The 22,680-nt window shown below is 46.0% G+C and overlaps 1 protein-coding gene across 1 annotated transcript in view; it reads right to left on the reverse strand.

Annotated features, from left to right (window-relative positions):
• LOC125894629 (E3 ubiquitin-protein ligase RNF123) overlaps nucleotides 1–22,194 on the reverse strand; it is a 187,704-nt gene extending 165,510 nt beyond the window's left edge. The window contains exons 1-13 of the mRNA XM_049586178.1: nucleotides 22,057–22,194; nucleotides 21,412–21,539; nucleotides 20,188–20,272; nucleotides 13,764–13,843; nucleotides 13,413–13,510; nucleotides 12,563–12,617; nucleotides 10,812–10,897; nucleotides 10,584–10,670; nucleotides 10,431–10,498; nucleotides 7,131–7,256; nucleotides 4,900–5,014; nucleotides 1,145–1,249; nucleotides 5–130 (exon numbers count right to left, since the gene is read on the reverse strand). Of these exons, the coding sequence (XP_049442135.1) occupies nucleotides 5–130; nucleotides 1,145–1,249; nucleotides 4,900–5,014; nucleotides 7,131–7,256; nucleotides 10,431–10,498; nucleotides 10,584–10,670; nucleotides 10,812–10,897; nucleotides 12,563–12,617; nucleotides 13,413–13,510; nucleotides 13,764–13,843; nucleotides 20,188–20,272; nucleotides 21,412–21,493 (1,113 nt within the window). The 5' untranslated portion in view covers nucleotides 21,494–21,539; nucleotides 22,057–22,194. The remainder of the gene's footprint in view (nucleotides 1–4; nucleotides 131–1,144; nucleotides 1,250–4,899; nucleotides 5,015–7,130; nucleotides 7,257–10,430; nucleotides 10,499–10,583; nucleotides 10,671–10,811; nucleotides 10,898–12,562; nucleotides 12,618–13,412; nucleotides 13,511–13,763; nucleotides 13,844–20,187; nucleotides 20,273–21,411; nucleotides 21,540–22,056) is intronic.
• Between the last annotated feature and the right edge of the window lie 486 nt (nucleotides 22,195–22,680).

Here is a 22,680-nt window from a genome sequence, read left to right on the forward strand (position 1 = left end):
TGACCTCCATCAGCAGCCAGAACAGATCCAGGAGCTGCTGTATGAGCGGGTGTTCATCTACCGAACCTCCTCCCTCCAGAATCCCCAACAGGAAGTCCATCAGCACGTCCTCCACCAGGTACACTTTACACTGTAAGAAATAATAACAATACTCTTGTTACTCTAATATGGAGACAACACAACACACACTCAGCCATCTGTAACTAACTCCAACATGTGCCAGTTTGTTTGACACCATCAATGTGCAGCTTGTTAGAAGCCAAATGTTTTTACTGCTGCTCTCAGAGTCGCTGTCAGAGGTTCTTCATTCAACCACCAGATGGAGCCAAAGTTTTGAACTCTACACAGACTGTGACTGAAACCAGAGTGACTGAACTCTAATCAGACAGCACGAGTCACATCATGATTCATTCATTCATCATTCAAGCGACATGAACCAGGATATCCACTGATGTAAAACCATTTTACCATTTTAATTCCCCAATATTTACATTCATTCCTGTTATTTACATTTGTTCCTGTTATTATGTTGTTCTTTACATTATTCTGATTATTCCTGTTATTTACATTCATTCATTTTATTTACATGAATTTAAAAAATAAATTCTAAAATAAATGCTATTAACATTTATTCCCTACATTTTCATTTATTCCTGTTATTCAATTTTTTTCCTCCAATTTTTACCTTTTTGCTGTTATTTACATTTTGTTCCATTATTTACATTCATTCTGATTTTTTTCATTTATTCCTGTTATTTAGATATTTTCCTGTTATTTGAATTTATTCCCAATATTTACATTTTAATCCTAATATTTTATTATTTTTATCCTATTGTTTTATGTTATTTATTCCCAAATAACATTTTATTCCCATTATTTATATTTATCCCATAATTTACAATTATTCCCAATATTTACATAAATTCCTTTTATTTAAATTTTATTTCTGGTATTTGATTGTATTCTCTGTTATTTACATTTTATTCCCCCTATTTTTTGTTATTTCCCATGAAAAGATTTCCCCTTGAATATTTCCATCATTTTACAGCCCTGCTCTCGAACCATGTGAACATGGTCAGACGGTGGCTACACCTTTTCACTTTTCACACGACTACCAGAGCCCAAAGAAGCAGAGATGTGTCACCATGAGAGGAGCGAAGTGGTTGAAGATGTGAGCCAGAGTGATGAGGACTGTAGGTTCTCCATGAAGCCTCCACACTGCATAGTCCTTCTCCACCAGCCTCTCCTCCTGCAGCCACAACAAAAACACAACAGGCTCAAATCAAACAGAGCTGACGTCATGGCGACTGACTTCATCACCACTCCAGACAGAAACACGAGGGCAGATTCAGAAACTGTTTCAAAGAGAAGCCGGCTGTTGTTTACTGTAAACAACAAAAGTTTAGAGAAACTGAATCTAAAACAGTAATTATTTATTTCATAAAACAAACAGACCACTTGGTCATTCATATGTACAGACCACCTGGTCCTGCCTGTGCAATAGTCTGGGGCCATTTTGGTAAGGAACCGGAACCAGGGCGAGAGAGACAGGATGTGGAATTTGATGGATGCGCCTTTCCGTCAAAATAAAAGCACCAAGCTAATAAAAAATGCGGTGAAACTTTTTAATATAAAGAATATAATTTACAAGAAAAGCCAAAGCCATTAAGTTAATCGATTTTCTTACACCCCTCATCACCCCAGATCGATGGTGCACCAGAATTTAAAGTTTTACTTTGGTGAATTTGGTGAATTCCGGATCCGTTCTCTAGACCGGAACCAGAACCCAGACAAAATTCAGAGTGAATGGAAACCAGGCTCTTCACCGTACGTGGAGAGCCTGGTGATGCAAGGCTACTTGTGTACAGAACACCTGGTCCTTAACTGTGTACAGAACACCTGGTCCATAACTGTGCACAGAACACCTGGTCCATAACTGTGCACAGACCACCTGGTCCTTAACTGTGTACAGAACACCTGGTCCTTAACTGTGTACAGACCACCTGGTCCTTAACTGTGCACAGAACACCTGGTCCGTAACTGTGCACAGACCACCTGGTCCGTAACTGTGCACAGACCACCTGGTCCGTAACTGTGCACAGAACACCTGGTCCGTAACTGTGTACAGAACACCTGGTCCGTAACTGTGTACAGAACACCTGGTCCGTAACTGTGTACAGAACACCTGGTCCTTAACTGTGTACAGAACACCTGGTCCATAACTGTGTACAGACCACCTGGTCCATAACTGTGTACAGACCACCTGGTCCACAACTGTGTACAGAACACCTGGTCCATAACTGTGTACAGAACACCTGGTCCGTAACTGTGTACAGAACACCTGGTCCGTAACTGTGTACAGAACACCTGGTCCTTAACTGTGTACAGAACACCTGGTCCATAACTGTGTACAGACCACCTGGTCCTTAACTGTGTACAGAACACCTGGTCCTTAACTGTGTACAGACCACCTGGTCCGTAACTGTGTACAGACCACCTGGTCCTTAACTGTGTACAGACCACCTGGTCCTTAACTGTGTACAGACCACCTGGTCCGTAACTGTGTACAGACCACCTGGTCCTTAACTGTGTACAGACCACCTGGTCCGTAACTGTGTACAGACCACCTGGTCCTTAACTGTGTACAGACCACCTGGTCCGTAACTGTGTACAGACCACCTGGTCCTTAACTGTGTACAGACCACCTGGTCCTTAACTGTGTACAGACCACCTGGTCCTTAACTGTGTACAGACCACCTGGTCCTTAACTGTGTACAGACCACCTGGTCCGTAACTGTGTACAGACCACCTGGTCCTTAACTGTGTACAGACCACCTGGTCCTTAACTGTGTACAGACCACCTGGTCCTTAACTGTGTACAGACCACCTGGTCCGTAACTGTGTACAGACCACCTGGTCCGTAACTGTGTACAGAACACCTGGTCCTTAACTGTGTACAGACCACCTGGTCCGTAACTGTGTACAGACCACCTGGTCCTTAACTGTGTACAGAACACCTGGTCCTTAACTGTGTACAGACCACCTGGTCCTTAACTGTGTACAGAACACCTGGTCCTTAACTGTGTACAGACCACCTGGTCCGTAACTGTGTACAGACCACCTGGTCCTTAACTGTGTACAGAACACCTGGTCCTTAACTGTGTACAGACCACCTGGTCCGTAACTGTGTACAGAACACCTGGTCCTTAACTGTGTACAGAACACCTGGTCCTTAACTGTGTACAGAACACCTGGTCCGTAACTGTGTACAGAACACCTGGTCCGTAACTGTGTACAGAACACCTGGTCCTTAACTGTGTACAGAACACCTGGTCCATAACTGTGTACAGACCACCTGGTCCATAACTGTGTACAGACCACCTGGTCCACAACTGTGTACAGAACACCTGGTCCATAACTGTGCACAGAACACCTGGTCCTTAACTGTGCACAGACCACCTGGTCCGTAACTGTGTACAGAACACCTGGTCCATAACTGTGTACAGACCACCTGGTCCTTAACTGTGCACAGACCACCTGGTCCATAACTGTGTACAGACCACCTGGTCCATAACTGTGTACAGAACACCTGGTCCATAACTGTGCACAGAACACCTGGTCCTTAACTGTGCACAGACCACCTGGTCCATAACTGTGTACAGACCACCTGGTCCATAACTGTGTACAGAACACCTGGTCCTTAACTGTGCACAGACCACCTGGTCCATAACTGTGTACAGAACACCTGGTCCATAACTGTGTACAGAACACCTGGTCCATAACTGTGCACAGACCACCTGGTCCACAACTGTGTACAGAACACCTGGTCCGTAACTGTGTACAGAACACCTGGTCCACAACTGTGTACAGAACACCTGGTCCGTAACTGTGTACAGACCACCTGGTCCATAACTGTGTACAGACCACCTGGTCCTTAACTGTGTACAGAACACCTGGTCCATAATTGTGTACAGACCACCTGGTCCATAACTGTGTACAGAACACCTGGTCCACAACTGTGCACAGACCACCTGGTCCACAACTGTGCACAGACCACCTGGTCCATAATTGTGTACAGACCACCTGGTCCATAATTGTGTACAGACCACCTGGTCCACAACTGTGCACAGACCACCTGGTCCACAACTGTGCACAGACCACCTGGTCCATAACTGTGTACAGACCACCTGGTCCATAACTGTGTACAGACCACCTGGTCCATAACTGTGTACAGAACACCTGGTCCATAACTGTGTACAGACCACCTGGTCCATAACTGTGTACAGAACACCTGGTCCATAACTGTGCACAGACCACCTGGTCCACAACTGTGTACAGACCACCTGGTCCATAACTGTGTACAGAACACCTGGTCCATAACTGTGTACAGACCACCTGGTCCATAACTGTGTACAGACCACCTGGTCCGTAACTGTGCACAGACCACCTGGTCCACAACTGTGTACAGAACACCTGGTCCATAACTGTGTACAGACCACCTGGTCCATAACTGTGTACAGACCACCTGGTCCATAACTGTGTACAGACCACCTGGTCCGTAACTGTGCACAGACCACCTGGTCCACAACTGTGTACAGACCACCTGGTCCATAACTGTGTACAGAACACCTGGTCCATAACTGTGTACAGACCACCTGGTCCATAACTGTGTACAGACCACCTGGTCCGTAACTGTGCACAGACCACCTGGTCCACAACTGTGTACAGAACACCTGGTCCGTAACTGTGCACAGAACACCTGGTCCGTAACTGTGTACAGAACACCTGGTCCATAACTGTGCACAGACCACCTGGTCCTTAACTGTGTACAGAACACCTGGTCCATAACTGTGCACAGAACACCTGGTCCATAACTGTGTACAGACCACCTGGTCCTACCTGTGTGTCGATGGTGGTGGAGAGGACGTTCTTCATGTAGCCCAGCAGCTTGTGAGCCTTCAGCAGGTCTGCAGTCGGGGGGTTCTGGAGGGGCAGGTAGCCGTCCACAGGGTACGTGATCACACTCAGGTTAAGGACAAACACTGAACAGGTGCACAGGTGTGAGGCCACAGTTTGTGTGTTGAAAATAAAGCACTGAGGGGACACGATTATTCTGAGCGTCTCCTTCGTATATTATAATCATAGTTTCTGGTAAACAACAGTTTGAAGACGTCCTTCTGCAAATATGAAACTACAGATATATTAAAACAGCTGACAGATGACAAACGGACACTTTGGGCTGAGCAGGCTGAACATTTGTTTTCAGTTTATGATTCTGTCATCCTCCTCTCCAGACCTCTCTTCGTTGCACTGCCGTCGGCTGTGATGGGACTGAGCTTGTTTCCATATAGAAATATTAACATTCATTCACAGTTAAACTTTTCAGTGAACCTTCGACTGCAGTGGTTTGTGTACGGAGATCAAAATCTGATGTTCTTTTTGAAAATGCATAAATACTGAGACACAACAGAAAGCAGAGCAGGCGTCTTCCTGCAGGTTTAACCTTTAGTCTGACCATCAGCCGGTCGATTTCATCCTTGGTTTATTATTATTATTATTATTATTATTATTATTATTAGTAGTAGTAGTAGTAGTAGTAGTAGTATTATTATTATTATTATTATTATTAAATGTTTTATCTTTGTTCTGGTGTGTATATTCACCTGTTGAATCACTGAGTGGAGAGACACTGACTTGTGAAGATGAGCGGCTGTGGAAAAGGAGGAAAAGGACTCAGTGAAGGAGGCGCTAAGTGTCACTGTAAAGTTCTCTGTGATAAAATCCAGAGAATCACCAAACCCGCCATCTTCCGTCTGGTTCGCCATGATGGAATGAAGCGCATCTCCGGTCTGATGTACAGGGAGACCCGTGGTGCATTAAAAAGCGTTCCTGGAGAATGTGATCCGTAACGCCGTCACCTAAACTGAGCGTGCCAAGAGGAAGACGGTGACCGCCATGGATGTGGGGTTTGGGCTCAGGAGGTAGAGAGAGTTGTCCACTAATCGGAAGATCAGCGGTTTGATCCCCGGCTCCTCCAGTCTGCATGTTGAAGTGTCCCGATGGCTGTTTCATCGGTGACCAAAGAGACAGGTGTTTTAAAAGTCTCTTTGTTTCATTGGGTGTGTGTGTGTGTTTGTGTGTGTGTGTGTGTGTGTGCATGTGTGCATTTAAAACTGAGTAGCAGGTGGCACCTTGTACGGCAGCCTCAGCCAGCAGTGTGTGAATGTGTGTGTGAATGAGTGAATGTGCCTCATAGTGTAAAACAGCACTTTGAGTGGTTGAATGAGTAGAAAGGAGCTACATAAGTGCAAACAGTTAGATGCACCCTTCAGGTCATCGAGATTCGTATTCTTTTTCCAGCTGCACACGTAAAAAACACTTTGATTTGAATTATAAAAGTTACTGACTGCCTCGCACTCTGACGCGCGCGGCCCCAAATACCCTTTTTCCACTCACTCTTTGCCGTGCTGAGTCAAGCCATGCTGCGCAGATTTGTGTTTCCATTATCAGTTTAGACACACCGTGCTTCGCCGAGCTGTGCCAGAGATGGACCTTCTCTACAGTGGGTCCAAAAGCCAGGCCGTCCCCCGTCAAGTGAGTAGCAGTGACACAGATGACCCCCGACAACCTTCTTCTCCCCCTCAAACAAGTCGTGTGTTGCTACTCTCCTCCCCTCTGTCTGCAGGAGACCAGAGAGAAAAGTGTCTTTAAAAGTCTCTGTGTTCAGCTCTTTAACTGAAAATTTGTAAAACAATGGAAGAGATTATTGAAATGTAATGAATTACTATGAAATCTTATTTTGCTAATGAACTTTTTTCAGTGTTTGATTTTGTCTAATGACACTTTTCTTTTAGCATGAATGTTAATAATAATATCCTGTTTATTTTGCATGTTTTACAACATTGATTAAAAAGATTATTTTTTCATATTGATCACTTTGGGGAGACAACACTCTTATTTTCCACTCTGTGGAGCGTTTTCATGCAGTACAGTATTTATCAGTGCAGACTTGCAAAAATCAGACCCTGCAACCACATCAGGCTCAGAAATAAATAAACACAATGTCAGAGTGTGAAACAGGAAGACGTCAGTGACGATGAGCTGCGGTGTGTCTGGTGTGAAAAGGATATCTGAGGGGTCTGCTGCCGAAGTTAAAAGCCACCGACTCTTTAAAGGAGAGGCTGATGGCAGGGAAGTAAGCCACGCCCGGTCCCATCTTAATGTTGGTGAACGCTGTACCCAGAGACTGACCATTCCTGAGGACACAGACACACAGCGTGAAGACGAGGACACACGGGACGCAGGACAGCACAGACAGAGGAAACTCAATTACACTGTGAACGACTCAGATGCTCTGTGATTGAAAAACATATGAAACACCTTCCAGCCTGTTAGAAATGTTGAGTGCATCTGAAAATGTTCTTAAAGGTCCAGTGTGTCAGATTCAGGAGGATTTAGTGTCGTCTGTCAGTGAGGATTACAGATTACAGATTACAGATTACAACCAGCTGAAACTTCTCCTGGTTAGAATTCCTTCAGTGTTCATTATTCAGGAGCTGAATTATCCTCAGAGGTCTCATCCTCTCAGAAACACACACACCAGCTGATTCACACCAGGACACACTCTGAAGAAGACACAAGCTTTGTGTTAAAAACATTGGTATCTTTCTGATGCTGCTTGTTGCGGAGGATTTTCCAGCTACAGAGGCTGATGCACAAAACAAACAAACAAACAAACAACATGGCGACCGAGAAGTAGAAGACGCACTTCTGGACGGACGAGGAAACTACAGTCATGCTCCGACAGCTAAAGGAGCTAAACATTTTGAAGTTTATGGATGGAAGGAAAACGCAAAACGCAGATTTATCTAAAAGAGTTTCTGAACAAGAACCAGAACTAGTTCAATACGCACGATAATAAAAAGGACACAGCAACAAGACGAGAAGGCCGACTTGACTGATGAGCTGAGCTATGAGCTTTGCTACTACTGTGTGCATGTACACGTACTGAGTGTTTGGTTTGTCTGCTCTGGGCTACTGTAGAAACATGGCGGCGCAACATGATGATCTCTGTAGACCAGAACCTGCTCCCTGTGTAGATATAAACAGCTCATTCTGAGGGAACAAGAACACAACCATTCTGATTGTCAGCTGATTATACACTAAAGAAAACTGACTTCTGACAGTGTATCCTCCTGAATCGTACACGCTGGAGCTTTAAGGCCTCATCATCGTTTTCAGTTTCTCTCTCATTTTAGGATCTTTTCAGTTTTCAGTCAGAGGCACTGATGTTTGTGCTGTTGGACATTTTAGTGAAATGCTCTTCTTCTCGTTCTCTCTGACAGTCAGATGTTGTGACTGATTCGTCATATCTTGTTGCATAAGGACAAAAACTGAAGTGTAAAAATGGCAAATCAGGTTTTTATGTGAAGGATTATTTATTTCTCTGAGAAACCAGTGGAGGCTACAGGGAGTTGCTGGTCCAGACCAAAAAAATAGACACATAACTAGGGCTGCGCCCTGGCAGTCGACCTCACGTTAGTCGACCACAAAGGTCATTAGTCTGCAAGATTTCATTGGTCACTCTAGGGCTGGGCGATATGGCTGAAAACTGTATCACGATATAAGTGTTTCATATCAGTCGATATCGATAATTATTGAATTTTTTAAAACCTATTTGAAATAAGGACAAGAAGAAAAAAATGTTAAATTTAAACACTTTTATTTTAAATGTAACCTTTCCTCAGTAATGAACAAAGGAACACAGGGGAAAAAGAGGTCAACATAACCATGAAAAACAGTCAAATAAATAAATATACTGGTTAATTATAAAATCCGAAGTACTGCCAAACTGGCGAACTGACCTTTCCTAGACAGAGTCTACTGTATATTGACACTTAAACTAACATGTGTACAGATGTGAAGCCCTGACTGTGTCTGACTGAGCCTTAATGAAAGCTGTTGTCTTGTATCAAATATGAAGCTTACAGTCAGACTCAGTGTGTTCAGTCTCTGTTGCCATGGCGACAGGTCAAACTGATATGATGCTGATTTACAGCAGAGTTCATGAACCATGAACATAAACTACAGATCACCTGTAAAGCATTTTAATAAATTAATCTATCATAATTAAAACAACTGGAGACTGAAAACAAACTGATATATGGGTCTGATCACTTTAATGAACTGACATCATTCCAGACAGGAAGTAAGTGTGTCTGTGACTTCCTGTACGGACTGAAGGCTGCTGGAAACTGTCGGGAAACTGTCCAACTTCACCGCAGCTTTTTGTCACCGCCCCCGCTGCGGCCGCCTGCTCTCGTCTACTTTCCAGGCGAGGCGCAGTTCATCTCCAACGAGCCTATTTTCTCCTTTCACTGTTCTGGTATGAGTTGCAGACACGAGGCACGAAGGCGCAACCAAACATGAAACTGCTAGTGTGCGTCTCACTCAACAGGTTATTGGAACGTTACGTACGTTACAAGCAGTGAGTGAGTGAGTTTGTTTGTTCATGCAACCAAACTTGCTTAGCTGGGCCGGGAGCGCCGGGAGAGGCTGAAGCCCTCGCTGGAACTGCATCCCCCAGAATGCCTTGCGGTTCAGGATGGTGATTTTCTTCCTGTTTTATTAGACGTTTTATCAAACGTATTTTCTATTGATATCGATCACGTGTCTATCGCAATAGATATCGCTATCGTTTTATCGCCCAGCCCTAGGTCACTCAGTCACAAAAACAAACATGAAACTATCAGGAGCTGCACCTTGTCAAAATAAATCCAAACCTATATGACTGGAGCATGTGTGAGTTTACTTTGAAAGGACAGACACAGGAAGTGTCCACGCTCAGCAGTCAGACAGGAGTCAGGTTAATCTCCAGGGCTGGTACCTGCGGTTATTCCACAGGCTAGTTAATAACATGTCGGGCAGGAAATCCAAAGTGTGGGATCATTTTGAGAAGGTGAAGGACGAACCCAAGGTGATATGTAAACTCATCTTCATTGGTCGACTACAAACATGACGTATCATGTGAAACATGGAAGTAGCTACATGCCCATTAGCCCACAGCGTCATTAACAGGCGGCTCGCTCAGTGTGTGACGTGCACTTGGAGATAAAATATAGGCCTATATTAATGAAGGTTCAGGGGGGCGACATGCAGCAAAGGGCCACGGGCTGGAATCAAACTCAGGCCGCTGCGACGGACTCGGCCTATACAGAGCTAACACTCTACCAGGTCAGCTGGAGGTCACCCTAACATATAACATGTTACTCAGTGGACTGTGTTACGGAGCCAGTCTAGCTGTTTCCAGTCTCTAAGCTAAGCTAACCAGTACTTACTGTTGAATCAACATGTGACCCAGAGAGAGCGAGAGCAGACCAGGATTCACCCAAACCTTCCTTCAAACAGTAAACCACAGTTGATTTACTCACAGATAGAACGTGATGGTTCCCTCGTCCAGGTCTATCAGACAGCTGACGATGTCTCCGGCCGCCCACGACTGAGGACAGACAATCTGCCGTCAGCACCACACAATCATCCCAACAAGCTCCGCCTCCGACCTCTCTGTCTGTGTCGCTGCTTACCTTTCCATAGTTGGTGGTCGTCACGTTCCACTTCCTCACTCTGTTTCCATCGTAAGCGTACGAGTCTGGAGTGTCGCCAACACCCTCCTGAACACACACACACACACACACACACACACACACTGTGTTTCTGGTTGTACTCAGTTACTGAAATGTTAAATATGTTTATTACAGACTGTTTCTACGCCTGTAATAATGACGTGTGTGTGTGTGTGTGTGTGTACGTACCTCCTGGTTGAAGCGACAGTTGAGTGTACACCAGCCGATCTGCATCAGACCCTGGGAGGAGATCAGCACCTCGTAGGCCCATTTCCCTGCACACACAGACAGAACAATGAGAATGCAGATGTCTGAGCTGATCAGCAGCTCCACACATCGTCGGTTGGCAGCCACAGTTTTTGCCCCACGTGACTGAAGCTTGTCACAGAGGTCACAGCTATAGCAAAGTCCCACCTGTTTATCGTGAACATAAAGACAGAAGTGATTTTAAAGGGAGACTCCACAGCAGCAGTGGCTCTGGCTTCAGATCAGCTCGGTGACCTCCGCTCCGGTCGGCCATGTTCTGCGTGTTGTTTTACATCATTAGGTCATACATGTGGACGATGATCCATTTACATGCACAAAATATTCAGGTTTTTGCTCTTATTCCGAAAAAATACAGTATTTCTGCTGAAGAAACAAATGTTTATGTCTCAGTGTCTGTAACAGGAAGTGGTGCCTCCCTCCAGTGGAGCTCAGTTATCCTCCTCTTCATCGAGCTCACAGTGGGTCTGAAGGGGTCCTGTGGGTGTGTGCAGCCTGACGCACTTTATTGTTACTGTTTTGTGTATGTAAATATTGTTGGTGCTGTCTGTCCTGAGTATCTGCATTTAATTAGTTAAGTTGGATGCCTGCTCTCCAAAAACTGTAAAACAAATCTACCTACGGGTGTTTAATAAAGTTATGTGAATCTGAGTAACTCCATGAAGCTGCACACTTTAACTCAGATCATCATCAGGAGCAGATTTTAATCCTCACACATCCAATAAAGACGATCTTTTGGAACTGGTGGTGGTCACTTCCTGTCAACCAGCAACTTTTTACTACGTTACAGAACGGAGCGTTGACAGTAGTTATTTGTTTCAACTCGTCTCGTCCTGAATCTTCGGTCTGAACTGGACTTAACACGTCTTTTATCACTTCAAAACATAGAAAAGTGAAGGTTACCTCTCATGAGGTTTAACTTCAGCACCTCGTCTTCACCATGTCTACATGAACAGGTGTACCTAATAAAGTGGCCAGTGAGTGTAGATTTATAAATACACACACATATAAAAGTGGAACAGCTGGAGCAGCTTGTGTCATCCTGCCTCTTTGCATCATAAGATTTGTTCACAGCTTCCTGTCACGGTGGACTCTGTCGGCCTGTGTGAACTCAGCCTCACTGTCAGGTTGGTGTTGTGATATTTGATCATATCGTGTGATGAAATGTGGGTTTTTCTTTTGGGCATGCAGCTCCACACCAGCCTGAAAAACTGCTGGCGAGTTGGTTTGTGTGTAACATTTCTATGACAACGCACAGAGCCGACTGTAAGCAGACGAGAGGCCCTGTGTCACAAACTGATACTCTGAATGTGCTGTTTACATGTTCGAGACATGCTCGTAAAACCTGAACGATACCGACTAACCCACATGACTGCATCTGAAAATGTTACCTTCAAAATAACAACCTAGAATATGATGCTGACACGACCCGAATCAAAGTCAGAATAACAGTGTGATATTAGTGTGCATGTAGACGCAGTCAGTGTGACAATATTGTTTTCACACAAGACAGTGATCATGGAAATATTAATGTTTGGGACTGTTTTTGTTTCACAGATTTATTCAGATGTCTCTGCTCACTTTCTGACTACATGTCTTTATATGTAGATATAGATATGTGTTGATATGGTCTGATGACAGAGGATGGGGCGGGGTTTGTGTCTGCGAGGATTTACCTTTATAAACACATGTGGTGGCTCTGATGGAGCTGAAGTTGCTGTGGCCGATGACCTGAAATCACAAAAAGTGTAACTATTAAAAATCACAAACATCAGATGTGTTACTCATTCATTCGTTCTCTGTAACCACTCATCCTGTTGGGGTCACATGGGGGTGGAGCCTATCCCAGCTGACAGGCAGGGTTCAGCCTATCACAGGGCTGACACATAGAGACAGACAACCATTCACACTCACATTCACACCTACGGACAATTTAGAGTCACCAATTAACCTGCATGTCTTTGGACTGTGGGAGGAAGCTGGTTTGCAAGTATGTGCGACTCCTCTACGATAGGTGGAGATATGCCCCCTTTCAGCTTGTTAGTATTGGACCTTTTTCCTGTTGACCTATTACGTCACAGACCAAACAGTAGACAAACAAGTTAGCTACGGTTAGCTAGCAGCTAACTGCTACCATGGTGGACAACTTTACAGCTCTGTACATTTGGTCCGTCCAAAAAGTCACGGCTCTGGATGTAGATTTCTCCATGTTGTTACCGGCTTCTTCTTCTCTTACACATTTAATGCTATTGGACTTCCGGGTCAAAGCCCGGGGCGGAAACTGTGGAGCATGCTCAGAGCGCCTCGGCCAGTTTGGGTCTGATTGGCTGTATACATGCAGGAGTCACATGATCTGGGTGTGTTAGTCCCACTGTGACACATTCACTGCAGGACCATTTCACTCACACTGACATGTTTACAGGGGTTTATAAAGAGCAGTAAATCAGTTTCTCTGACGTCATGTAAACAGACCGAGTACTGCTCTGCTGTTGTGTTGAATGATGAATATCTAATACTTCCTCTTACCCCCAGCAGGTCGTCATCTACAAACAGAAGTCCCTCGAAGCCGCTGGTGTGATCCAGGACGACGGGCTGAGGGCCCAGACGCCCTTCAACAGGCTGATCTGCAGAAACAGATTTAAACATCATGAGACATCAGGACAGTCGATCAGGCTGATCTCTGTGTGCAGTCAGAGGACGACCGCATGAAGCTGATGACCTTTAAAACCCTCAGTTCAAAGTGGATGAATCTGATTTAGCAGACGACATCACAGTTTATAAGATTTAATCATATGTCTCAGTCGTTCACAAACTGAAGAATCTGTAAATGGAGTAAATGATCTGAGCTGAAAGACGGTGAGGAGACTTTATAATTACCTCTGCTGTCCTCAGTGGGTTCTCCCTCAGACAACAATCTCTCCAGGTGAGCACTGAGATCCTGGAAACCGAGAGGCTTCCTGCAAAACATAAAGAGGAACAACAGGCATGATTAGGAGAGAGCAGACACATCATCAGGTCACCTTCTGTCATGTTTTGTTTGTTTTTTTTAAAATCACGTAGTTCTGTGGCTAAAGCCTGAGACGAACGTTGTACTTGAACTCTACACGACTAAGTAACAATATTTCAACACTGAAGTTCCAGACGAAGTGTCGTCTATCGACCAGCTGAAACTTCTCCTGGTCAGAATTCCTTCAATGTTGAGGAGCTGAATTATAAATCGAGGTCTCTTCCTCTCAGAAACACACACACCAGCTGACTTACACCAGGACACACTCTGAGGAAAGACGTTTCATGTTTAAAAAAGAAAAAATAATAATCTGTGTTCCTCTGATGCTGCTCGTTGCAGAGCAGCCGACGTGAAAACATGAATGTCTGTTGTTGTTTGGTTTGTCTGTTCTATGCTACTGTAGAAACATGGCGGTGCAACATGGTGATCTCTGTAGACCAGGACCAGAGGTCTGCACTAGGAAGCAGGATTTGGAGTTAGCAAGGTAACTGGGTTTTCAGTGCTGTGAAGCTGGTTCTCTTTTTACTGGGATAAATCACCAGGATTTTAACTTATTCATTCATTTTCTGTTTCCACTTATCCTGTTGCAGGTTACAGGGGGGTGGAGCCTGTCCCCCCCACATTGACACAGGGAGAACATGTGGGAGCACCTGGAGGAAACCCACGCTGACACAGGGAGAACATGTCAGAGCACCTGGAGGAAACCCACGCTGACACAGGGAGAACATGTCGGAGCACCTGGAGGAAACCCACGCTGACACGGGGAGAACATGTCAGAGCACCTGGAGGAAACCCACGCTGACACAGGGAGAACATGTGGGAGCACCTGGAGGAAACCCACTCTGACACAGGGAGAACATGTCAGAGCACCTGGAGGAAACCCACGCTGACACAGGGAGAACATGTCAGAGCACCTGGAGGAAACCCACGCTGACACAGGGAGAACATGTCAGAGCACCTGGAGGAAACCCACGCTGACACGGGAGAACATGTCGGAGCACCTGGAGGAAACCCACGCTGACACAGGGAGAACATGTCAGAGCACCTGGAGGAAACCCACGCTGACACAGGGAGAACATGTCAGAGCACCTGGAGGAAACCCACGCTGACACAGGAGAACATGTCGGAGCACCTGGAGGAAACCCACGCTGACACAGGAGAACATGTCGGAGCACCTGGAGGAAACCCACGCTGACACAGGGAGAACATGTCAGAGCACCTGGAGGAAACCCACGCTGACACAGGGAGAACATGCCAGAGCACCTGGAGGAAACCCACACTGACACAGTGAGAACATGCCAGAGCACCTGGAGGAAACCCACTCTGACACAAGGAGAACATGTCAGAGCACCTGGAGGAAACCCACGCTGACACAGGGAGAACATGTCAGAGCACCTGGAGGAAGCCCACGCTGACACGGGGAGAACATGTCAGAGCACCTGGAGGAAACCCACGCTGACACGGGGAGAACATGTCAGAGCACCTGGAGGAAACCCACGCTGACACGGGGAGAACATGTCAGAGCACCTGGAGGAAACCCACTCTGACACGGGGAGAACATGTCAGAGCACCTGGAGGAAACCCACGCTGACACAGGGAGAACATGTCAGAGCACCTGGAGGAAACCCACTCTGACACAGGGAGAACATGTCAGAGCACCTGGAGGAAACCCACACTGACACAGGAAGAACATGTGGGAGCACCTGGAGGAAACCCACGCTGACACAGGGAGAACATGTCAGAGCACCTGGAGGAAACCCGCGCTGACACGGGAGAACATGTCAGAGCACCTGGAGGAAACCCACGCTGACACGGGGAGAACATGTCAGAGCACCTGGAGGAAACCCACGCTGACATGGGGAGAACATGTCAGAGCACCTGGAGGAAACCCACTCTGACACAGGGAGAACATGTCGGAGCACCTGGAGGAAACCCACGCTGACACAGGGAGAACATGTCAGAGCACCTGGAGGAAACCCACGCTGACACGGGGAGAACATGTCAGAGCACCTGGAGGAAACCCACGCTGACACGGGGAGAACATGTCAGAGCACCTGGAGGAAACCCACGCTGACACAGGGAGAACATGTCAGAGCACCTGGAGGAAACCCACGCTGACACAGGGAGAACATGTCAGAGCACCTGGAGGAAACCCACACTGACACCGGGAGAAGCACATTGTAAAGTCAGTTTCATCATGAGCACTGTGAATGTTGACACAAGACTTGAAGCTTCGACCAGTTGAATGGTCCAGAAGTTAAAACAACACTCAGTAAACAGTCAAAACTGAGCACAGTTTAATCTGCATTTATTATAAGAGCCACTTGAAATAATTAATCACATCTGTCAATAATCAAATCATCGTATTTTAAATGCCTCTGTGTGGCACTTTGCACCGTGCTTTAAAGAGGCAACAGACAGCATCTTTTCCTAAATATCTCATGATGAAAATAATGTGACTGCTAGTTCATTCCTAGCTGGCCAGCATCGCAAATCGCAGCAACCAGGGAGCGGGTAGCGAGTGTTGGTCGGCTGACATCCTGGTTGCCATTCTACGGCAGCCCTCGGACAGTGATACCCCCCTCCCTTCCTTCTGTTCTCTTCTCACGGAGGCAGCTATCCACGGACATCGCCCAGCTAAGTTACGCCCAGCTAAGTGAACACTGGACTTTGTTTCCCATTCAATTTGAGCTCCAACCGGCCGCATGGTTTCCATACGGTAGCATTTATTCTAGAATGGGGACTGTTTACATGTGCATATTGGTATAATTCCACTGTGTCTACTGTTGTTTGTACTGGTACTGTACATATTGGTGTCATTTACTGTGAGCTGTTTGTACTGGTACTGTACATATTGGTATCATTTACTGTGAGCTGTTTGTACTGGTACTGTACATATTGGTGTCATTTACTGTGAGCTGTTTGTACTGGTACTGTACATATTGGTGTCATTTACTGTGAGCTGTTTGTACTGGTACTGTACATATTGGTGTCATTGACTGTGAGCTGTTTGTACTGGTACTGTACATATTGGTGTCATGTACTGTGAGCTGTTTGTACTGGTACTGTACATATTGGTGTCATTCACTGTGAGCTGTTTGTACTGGTACTGTACATATTGGTATCATTTACTGTGAGCTGTTTGTACTGGTACTGTACATATTGGTATCATTCACTGTGAGCTGTTTGTACTGGTACTGTACATATTGGTGTCATTCACTGTGAGCTGTTTGTACTGGTACTGTACATATTGGTGTCATTCACTGTGAGCTGTTTGTACTGGTACTGTACATATTGGTGTCATTCACTGTGAGCTGTTTGTACTGGTACTGTACATATTTGTGTCATTTACTGTGAGCTGTTTGTACTGGTACTGTACATATTGGTGTCATTCACTGTGAGCTGTTTGTACTGGTACTGTACATATTGGTGTCATTTACTGTGAGCTGTTTGTACTGGTACTGTACATATTGGTATCATTTACTGTGAGCTGTTTGTACTGGTACTGTACATATTGGTATCATTCACTGTGAGCTGTTTGTACTGGTACTGTACATATTGGTGTCATTTACTGTGAGCTGTTTGTACTGGTACTGTACATATTGGTGTCATTTACTGTGAGCTGTTTGTACTGGTACTGTACATATTGGTATCATTTACTGTGAGCTGTTTGTACTGGTACTGTACATATTGGTATCATTTACAGTGAGCTTTGTGTACTGGTACTGTACATATTGGTTTCATTGACTGTGAGCTGTTTGTACTGGTACTGTACATATTTGTATCATTTACTGTGAGCTGTTTGTACTGGTACTGTACATATTGGTGTCATTTACTGTGAGCTGTTTGTACTGGTACTGTACATATTGGTATCATTCACTGTGAGCTGTTTGTACTGGTACTGTACATATTGGTGTCATTTACTGTGAGCTGTTTGTACTGGTACTGTACATATTGGTGTCATTTACTGTGAGCTGTTTGTACTGGTACTGTACATATTGGTATCATTTACTGTGAGCTGTTTGTACTGGTACTGTACATATTGGTATCATTTACTGTGAGCTGTTTGTACTGGTACTGTACATATTGGTATCATTTACTGTGAGCTGTTTGTACTGGTACTGTACATATTGGTGTCATTCACTGTGAGCTGTTTGTACTGGTACTGTACATATTGGTGTCATTCACTGTGAGCTGTTTGTACTGGTACTGTACATATTGGTGTCATTCACTGTGAGCTGTTTGTACTGGTACTGTACATATTGGTGTCATTTACTGTGAGCTGTTTGTACTGGTACTGTACATATTGGTATCATTTACTGTGAGGTCTCGTGCTGCTACGCTACATCAGGCTGAGATTAATGACATGAGTGTGTGTGTGTGTGTGTGTGTGTGTGTGTGAGGTGGATCATCACGCGTCTGTCGGCAAACTCATGACACGATTTTATGACTCCAGAATCACCTGACCTGAGACAGTGACCATTAGAACGGACAGAAATGTGATGTAGTATGACGCCAGCGTTATGAGGTGTTGGCGTTCACCACAGAGTGGCTGACGAGACTCAACCTGCTGCCAACGCCCCCACCTGACCCTCGCCAAGAGACAGAGACCCCTGCTGGACTACGAGGGAGGAGGGGACACAGTTCACCCAGTACAGAGTCAATACAGGGTTAACTGGACAGACTGTGTGTGTGTGTGTGTGTGTGTGTGTCTCTATGTATAGAGCTGCTGGGTAACATGAATCTGTTTGGCTGAAGGAAAGAGGTTAGGTCAGGGTACCACACACACACACACACACACACACACACACACACAGCCCTGAGCGTCCCTCTCATCACACATGTGTCTGTCTCACTACATGCTGAGACATTTCATGTGAGCGTCCTGGTGACAGGAAGTTCACGCTGAGGGGGAACATGACACGTTCGCTGCGATCCGTCCCGTAGTTATGGAGACGTGCAGTGCTTAATTTGTAAAATTAGAAGTGGGGGAACACTTTAGGCCTCTGAGAGAGCAGTGCTCCCTAACTCCTAAAAGTGGGGGAGCACTTTTTTAAGCGGCACCCGAGCCGCTTCACTGCGCGACTCCGAATGGAATGGTTGTGACATCTAGTGTTGTCACGGTGCCAAAACTGGATCCCACGGTACGATACCAGTGAAAGTATCACAGTTCTGAGTAGTATCATGATACCACAGCGAAAATGAGGCAGATGTGCCTTTTGTCATTTATAAAAAGATAAATCACTTTTCTATAATACATCAATGATATTTCAATGGAATAAATTACTTATTGACTTATTCATACTTCAAAAACAGCATCAATAAGTGATTAACATAGGGGGGATCAAAATAAAATAAATAAATAAAATAAAAATCAACCAGCCACCCTCCTCCCCTGACAAGTAAAGAACAGTCCCTGTGTGTGTGTGTGTGAGGTGGATCATCACGTCTGTCGGCAAACTCATGACACGATTTTATGACTCCAGAATCACCTGACCTGAGACAGTGACCATTAGAACGGACAGAAATGTGATGTAGTATGACGCCAGCGTTATGAGGTGTTGGCGTTCACCACAGAGTGGCTGACGAGACTCAACCTGCTGCCAACGCCCCCACCTGACCCTCGCCAAGAGACAGAGACCCCTGCTGGACTACGAGGGAGGAGGGGACACAGTTCACAGAGTAGAGTGTGTATTGAACAGAGCTTTAACTGAACAGACTCACACACACACACACACACAGCCCTGTGCCTCTCATCACACAGTCTGTCTCACTACATGCTGAGACATTTCATGGCGTCCTGGTGACAGGAAGTTACGCTGGACCTGGAGTCACACACATTGTAAAATTAACACAGCCTCTGTAGTATCACAGGACCTGTTCTGAAAGATCCTGAGGCAGATGTTCCAGTACATTCCGGCACAAATCAAGCACTGGAGATGTGAGATCAGCTGACTGCAGCTGTTTCTGTCTGAGCTGCTCTGAACCTGCAGCACGTCTTGTTTTACTGACGAATACAGACTACAGTCACCGCCGCTAAGTGACTCCGCCCACCAGTCTACCCCGTCCCTGTATGACTCCGCCCACCAGTCTACCCCGTCCCTGTATGACTCCGCCCACCAGTCTGCCCTGCTCCTGTGACTCCGCCCACCAGTCTCCACCAGAGACAACCCGAGGACATAATGTCTCCAGCCGCGGAGCTGTGTAATCAAAACACCGCACTTCCTGTAACACCGTCAAAATAAAAGGCCAGTGGGAAGCTTTTATTGTGAAGGACATGTGGGGTGGTGTTACCTGAGGGAGGCCACAGCAGGTCCCTGTTTGGTGGATGGAAACACATGATGGAGGTAGTCACTCAGCAACTTCTCATTCACGATACCTGACAGAGACAGAGGGACAAACAGCAGGACCTGTCTCTGTGTCTGTGTGTGTGTCGTGTGTGTCTCTGTGTGTCTCAAGCACTGTGTGTGTGTGTGTGTGTGTCTGTGTGTGTCTGTGTGTCTCTGTGTGTCTCTGTGTGTGTCTGTGTGTCTCTGTGTGTGTGTGTGTCTGTGTGTCTCTGTGTCTGTGTGTGTGTGTGTCTTTGTGTGTCTCTGTGTGTCTGTGTGTGTGTCTCTGTGTGTCTCTCTGTGTCTCTGTGTTTCTGTGTCTGTGTGTGTGTGTCTGTGTGTGTCTGTGTGTCTCTGTGTGTGTCTGTGTGTGTCTGTGTGTCCATGACAACCTGTGTCTCTGTGTGTGTCTCTGTGTGGCTCTGTGTGTCTCTGTGTGTCTCTGAGTGTCTGTGTGTGTGTGTCTCTGTGTGTCTCTGTGTCCCTGTGTGTGTCTCTGAGTGTCTGTGTGTGTGTGTGTGTGTGTGTGTGTGTGTGTGTCTCTGTGTGTCTCTGTGTGTCTCTGAGTGTCTGTGTGTGTGTGTGTGTGTGTGTGTGTGTGTGTCTCTGTGTGTCTCTGAGTGTCTCTGAGTGTCTGTGTGTGTGTGTGTGTGTGTGTGTGTGTGTGTGTGTCTGTGTGTCTCTGTGTGTGTCTCTGTGTCTCTGTGTGTCTCTGTGTGTGTCTGTGTGTCTCTGTGTGTCTCTGTGTGTGTCTCTCTGTGTCTCTCTGTGTCTCTGTGTGTGTCTCTGTGTCTCTGTGTGTCTCTGTGTGTGTCTGTGTGTGTCTCTGAGTGTCTCTGAGTGTCTGTGTGTGTGTGTGTGTGTGTCTCTGTGTGTCTCTCTGTGTCTCTGTGTGTGTCTGTGTGTCTCTGTGTGTGTCTCTGTGTGTGTCTGTGTGTCTCTGTGTGTGTCTCTGTGTCTCTGTGTGTCTCTGTGTGTGTCTGTGTGTCTCTGAGTGTGTCTCTGAGTGTCTCTGAGTGTCTGTGTGTGTGTGTATGTGTGTGTGTATGTGTGTGTGTCTCTGTGTGTGTCTCTGTGTGTCTCTGTGTGTGTCTCTGTGTGTGTCTCTGAGTGTCTGTGTGTGTCTCTGTGTGTGTCTCTCCACCTGTGTCCCTTCTTGTGTCCTCAGAGCACAGCAGCAGGTTCATACCTGTACTTCTGGGTTTATCTGTGTCTGAGGCCAGTCTGTAGTTGCGGCGAGTCAGAGCGGTGCCGCCTCCTTTAGAGCTCATACTGTCCTCTGGAGTCACCTGGACACCTGGACACCTGATCCAAACACTGCAGAGAAACAGGTGGAGGAATATCCAAGAACTGCCCCTTGATCTACAAAATATAACGATGTAACTAACTACATGCAGCTGAGAATACTCGAGTACTTTTACTCCAGTAGGTATGTCAGTAGTGAGTACTTGCTGTGTGCCTGAAACAAGTGCACAGTGTGTACTTGTACACACATTAATAAACAACATTAGCATGTAGCCACAGAAGCTAAGACAAACAGTGTCTGTACATGGTGCTAACGTTAGCCACAGTTAGCTTCCTCCAGCAGTCAAACCCGGTGTCTTTCTATAAAACGCTAAAGAGGATCGAGATGAGCTGAATTAAAGGAACATTCCGTCACAGTTTAACTCATCACACAGCTGCAGAGGCTACATGTAGCCGGCTGGCTAACGGCTCACTGACAGGAGACACATTAGTGTTTTGCTAAGCAGCAGCTAACAGCTAACAGCTAGCAGCTAAGAGCTAACAGCTAAGAGCTAACAGCTAAGAGCTAACAGGTAAGAGCCTGACGTACCTGTTCGTCCTGTAGAGACGAGCCTCTCGTGCAGCTGTGACCCGCTCGCGTCCGGACTTTATTCACACTGATGAAGACCAACAGTGTCACAGACAGCTGGCCCGACTGCAAGGCTAATTTCTACCACAACAGTCAACGCCTCTCACCCTACGGAGCGCCACATGGTACAAAATAGGTTTTGAAAAGGCGAAAGGAAAATTAAGACCGAAGTTGGACTGAATTAAAGGTCAAATAAGCTCATGTTGAGGTTCACAAGGAACAACAGCAGATGTTTCTGAATCAGTAAAAACACCTGCTGCACCTTTTTATTGTTGCCAGGCAACCAGCCCATCACCTCGTCACCCTAACCTTCCTGTGTGATCAGTCTACAGTTGTGTATCCTGCAGTAATCAGTGTGTAGCTGCTGCCATGTTGAGGCAGAGGGTGCTATCTGTAGCTCTGGTTGAGGGTGAGAGGCTGTCAGCAGATAAACAGAGATCTGTGTGGGTACATGAGACCCTAAAAAAGAGGCTGGATCATGGGGAGTACCACCAGTTGGTCCAGGAGCTTCTCCTCCATCATGGACGTTTACAGTACTGCACTTATCTGCTGTTTTCTATTCAGATGGTGCTAACTGTGCTTTGT

The sequence above is a fragment of the Epinephelus fuscoguttatus genome, linkage group LG1, assembly GCF_011397635.1.
Source record: "Epinephelus fuscoguttatus linkage group LG1, E.fuscoguttatus.final_Chr_v1".
In the NCBI taxonomy this organism is placed as follows: Eukaryota; Metazoa; Chordata; class Actinopteri; order Perciformes; family Serranidae; genus Epinephelus; species Epinephelus fuscoguttatus.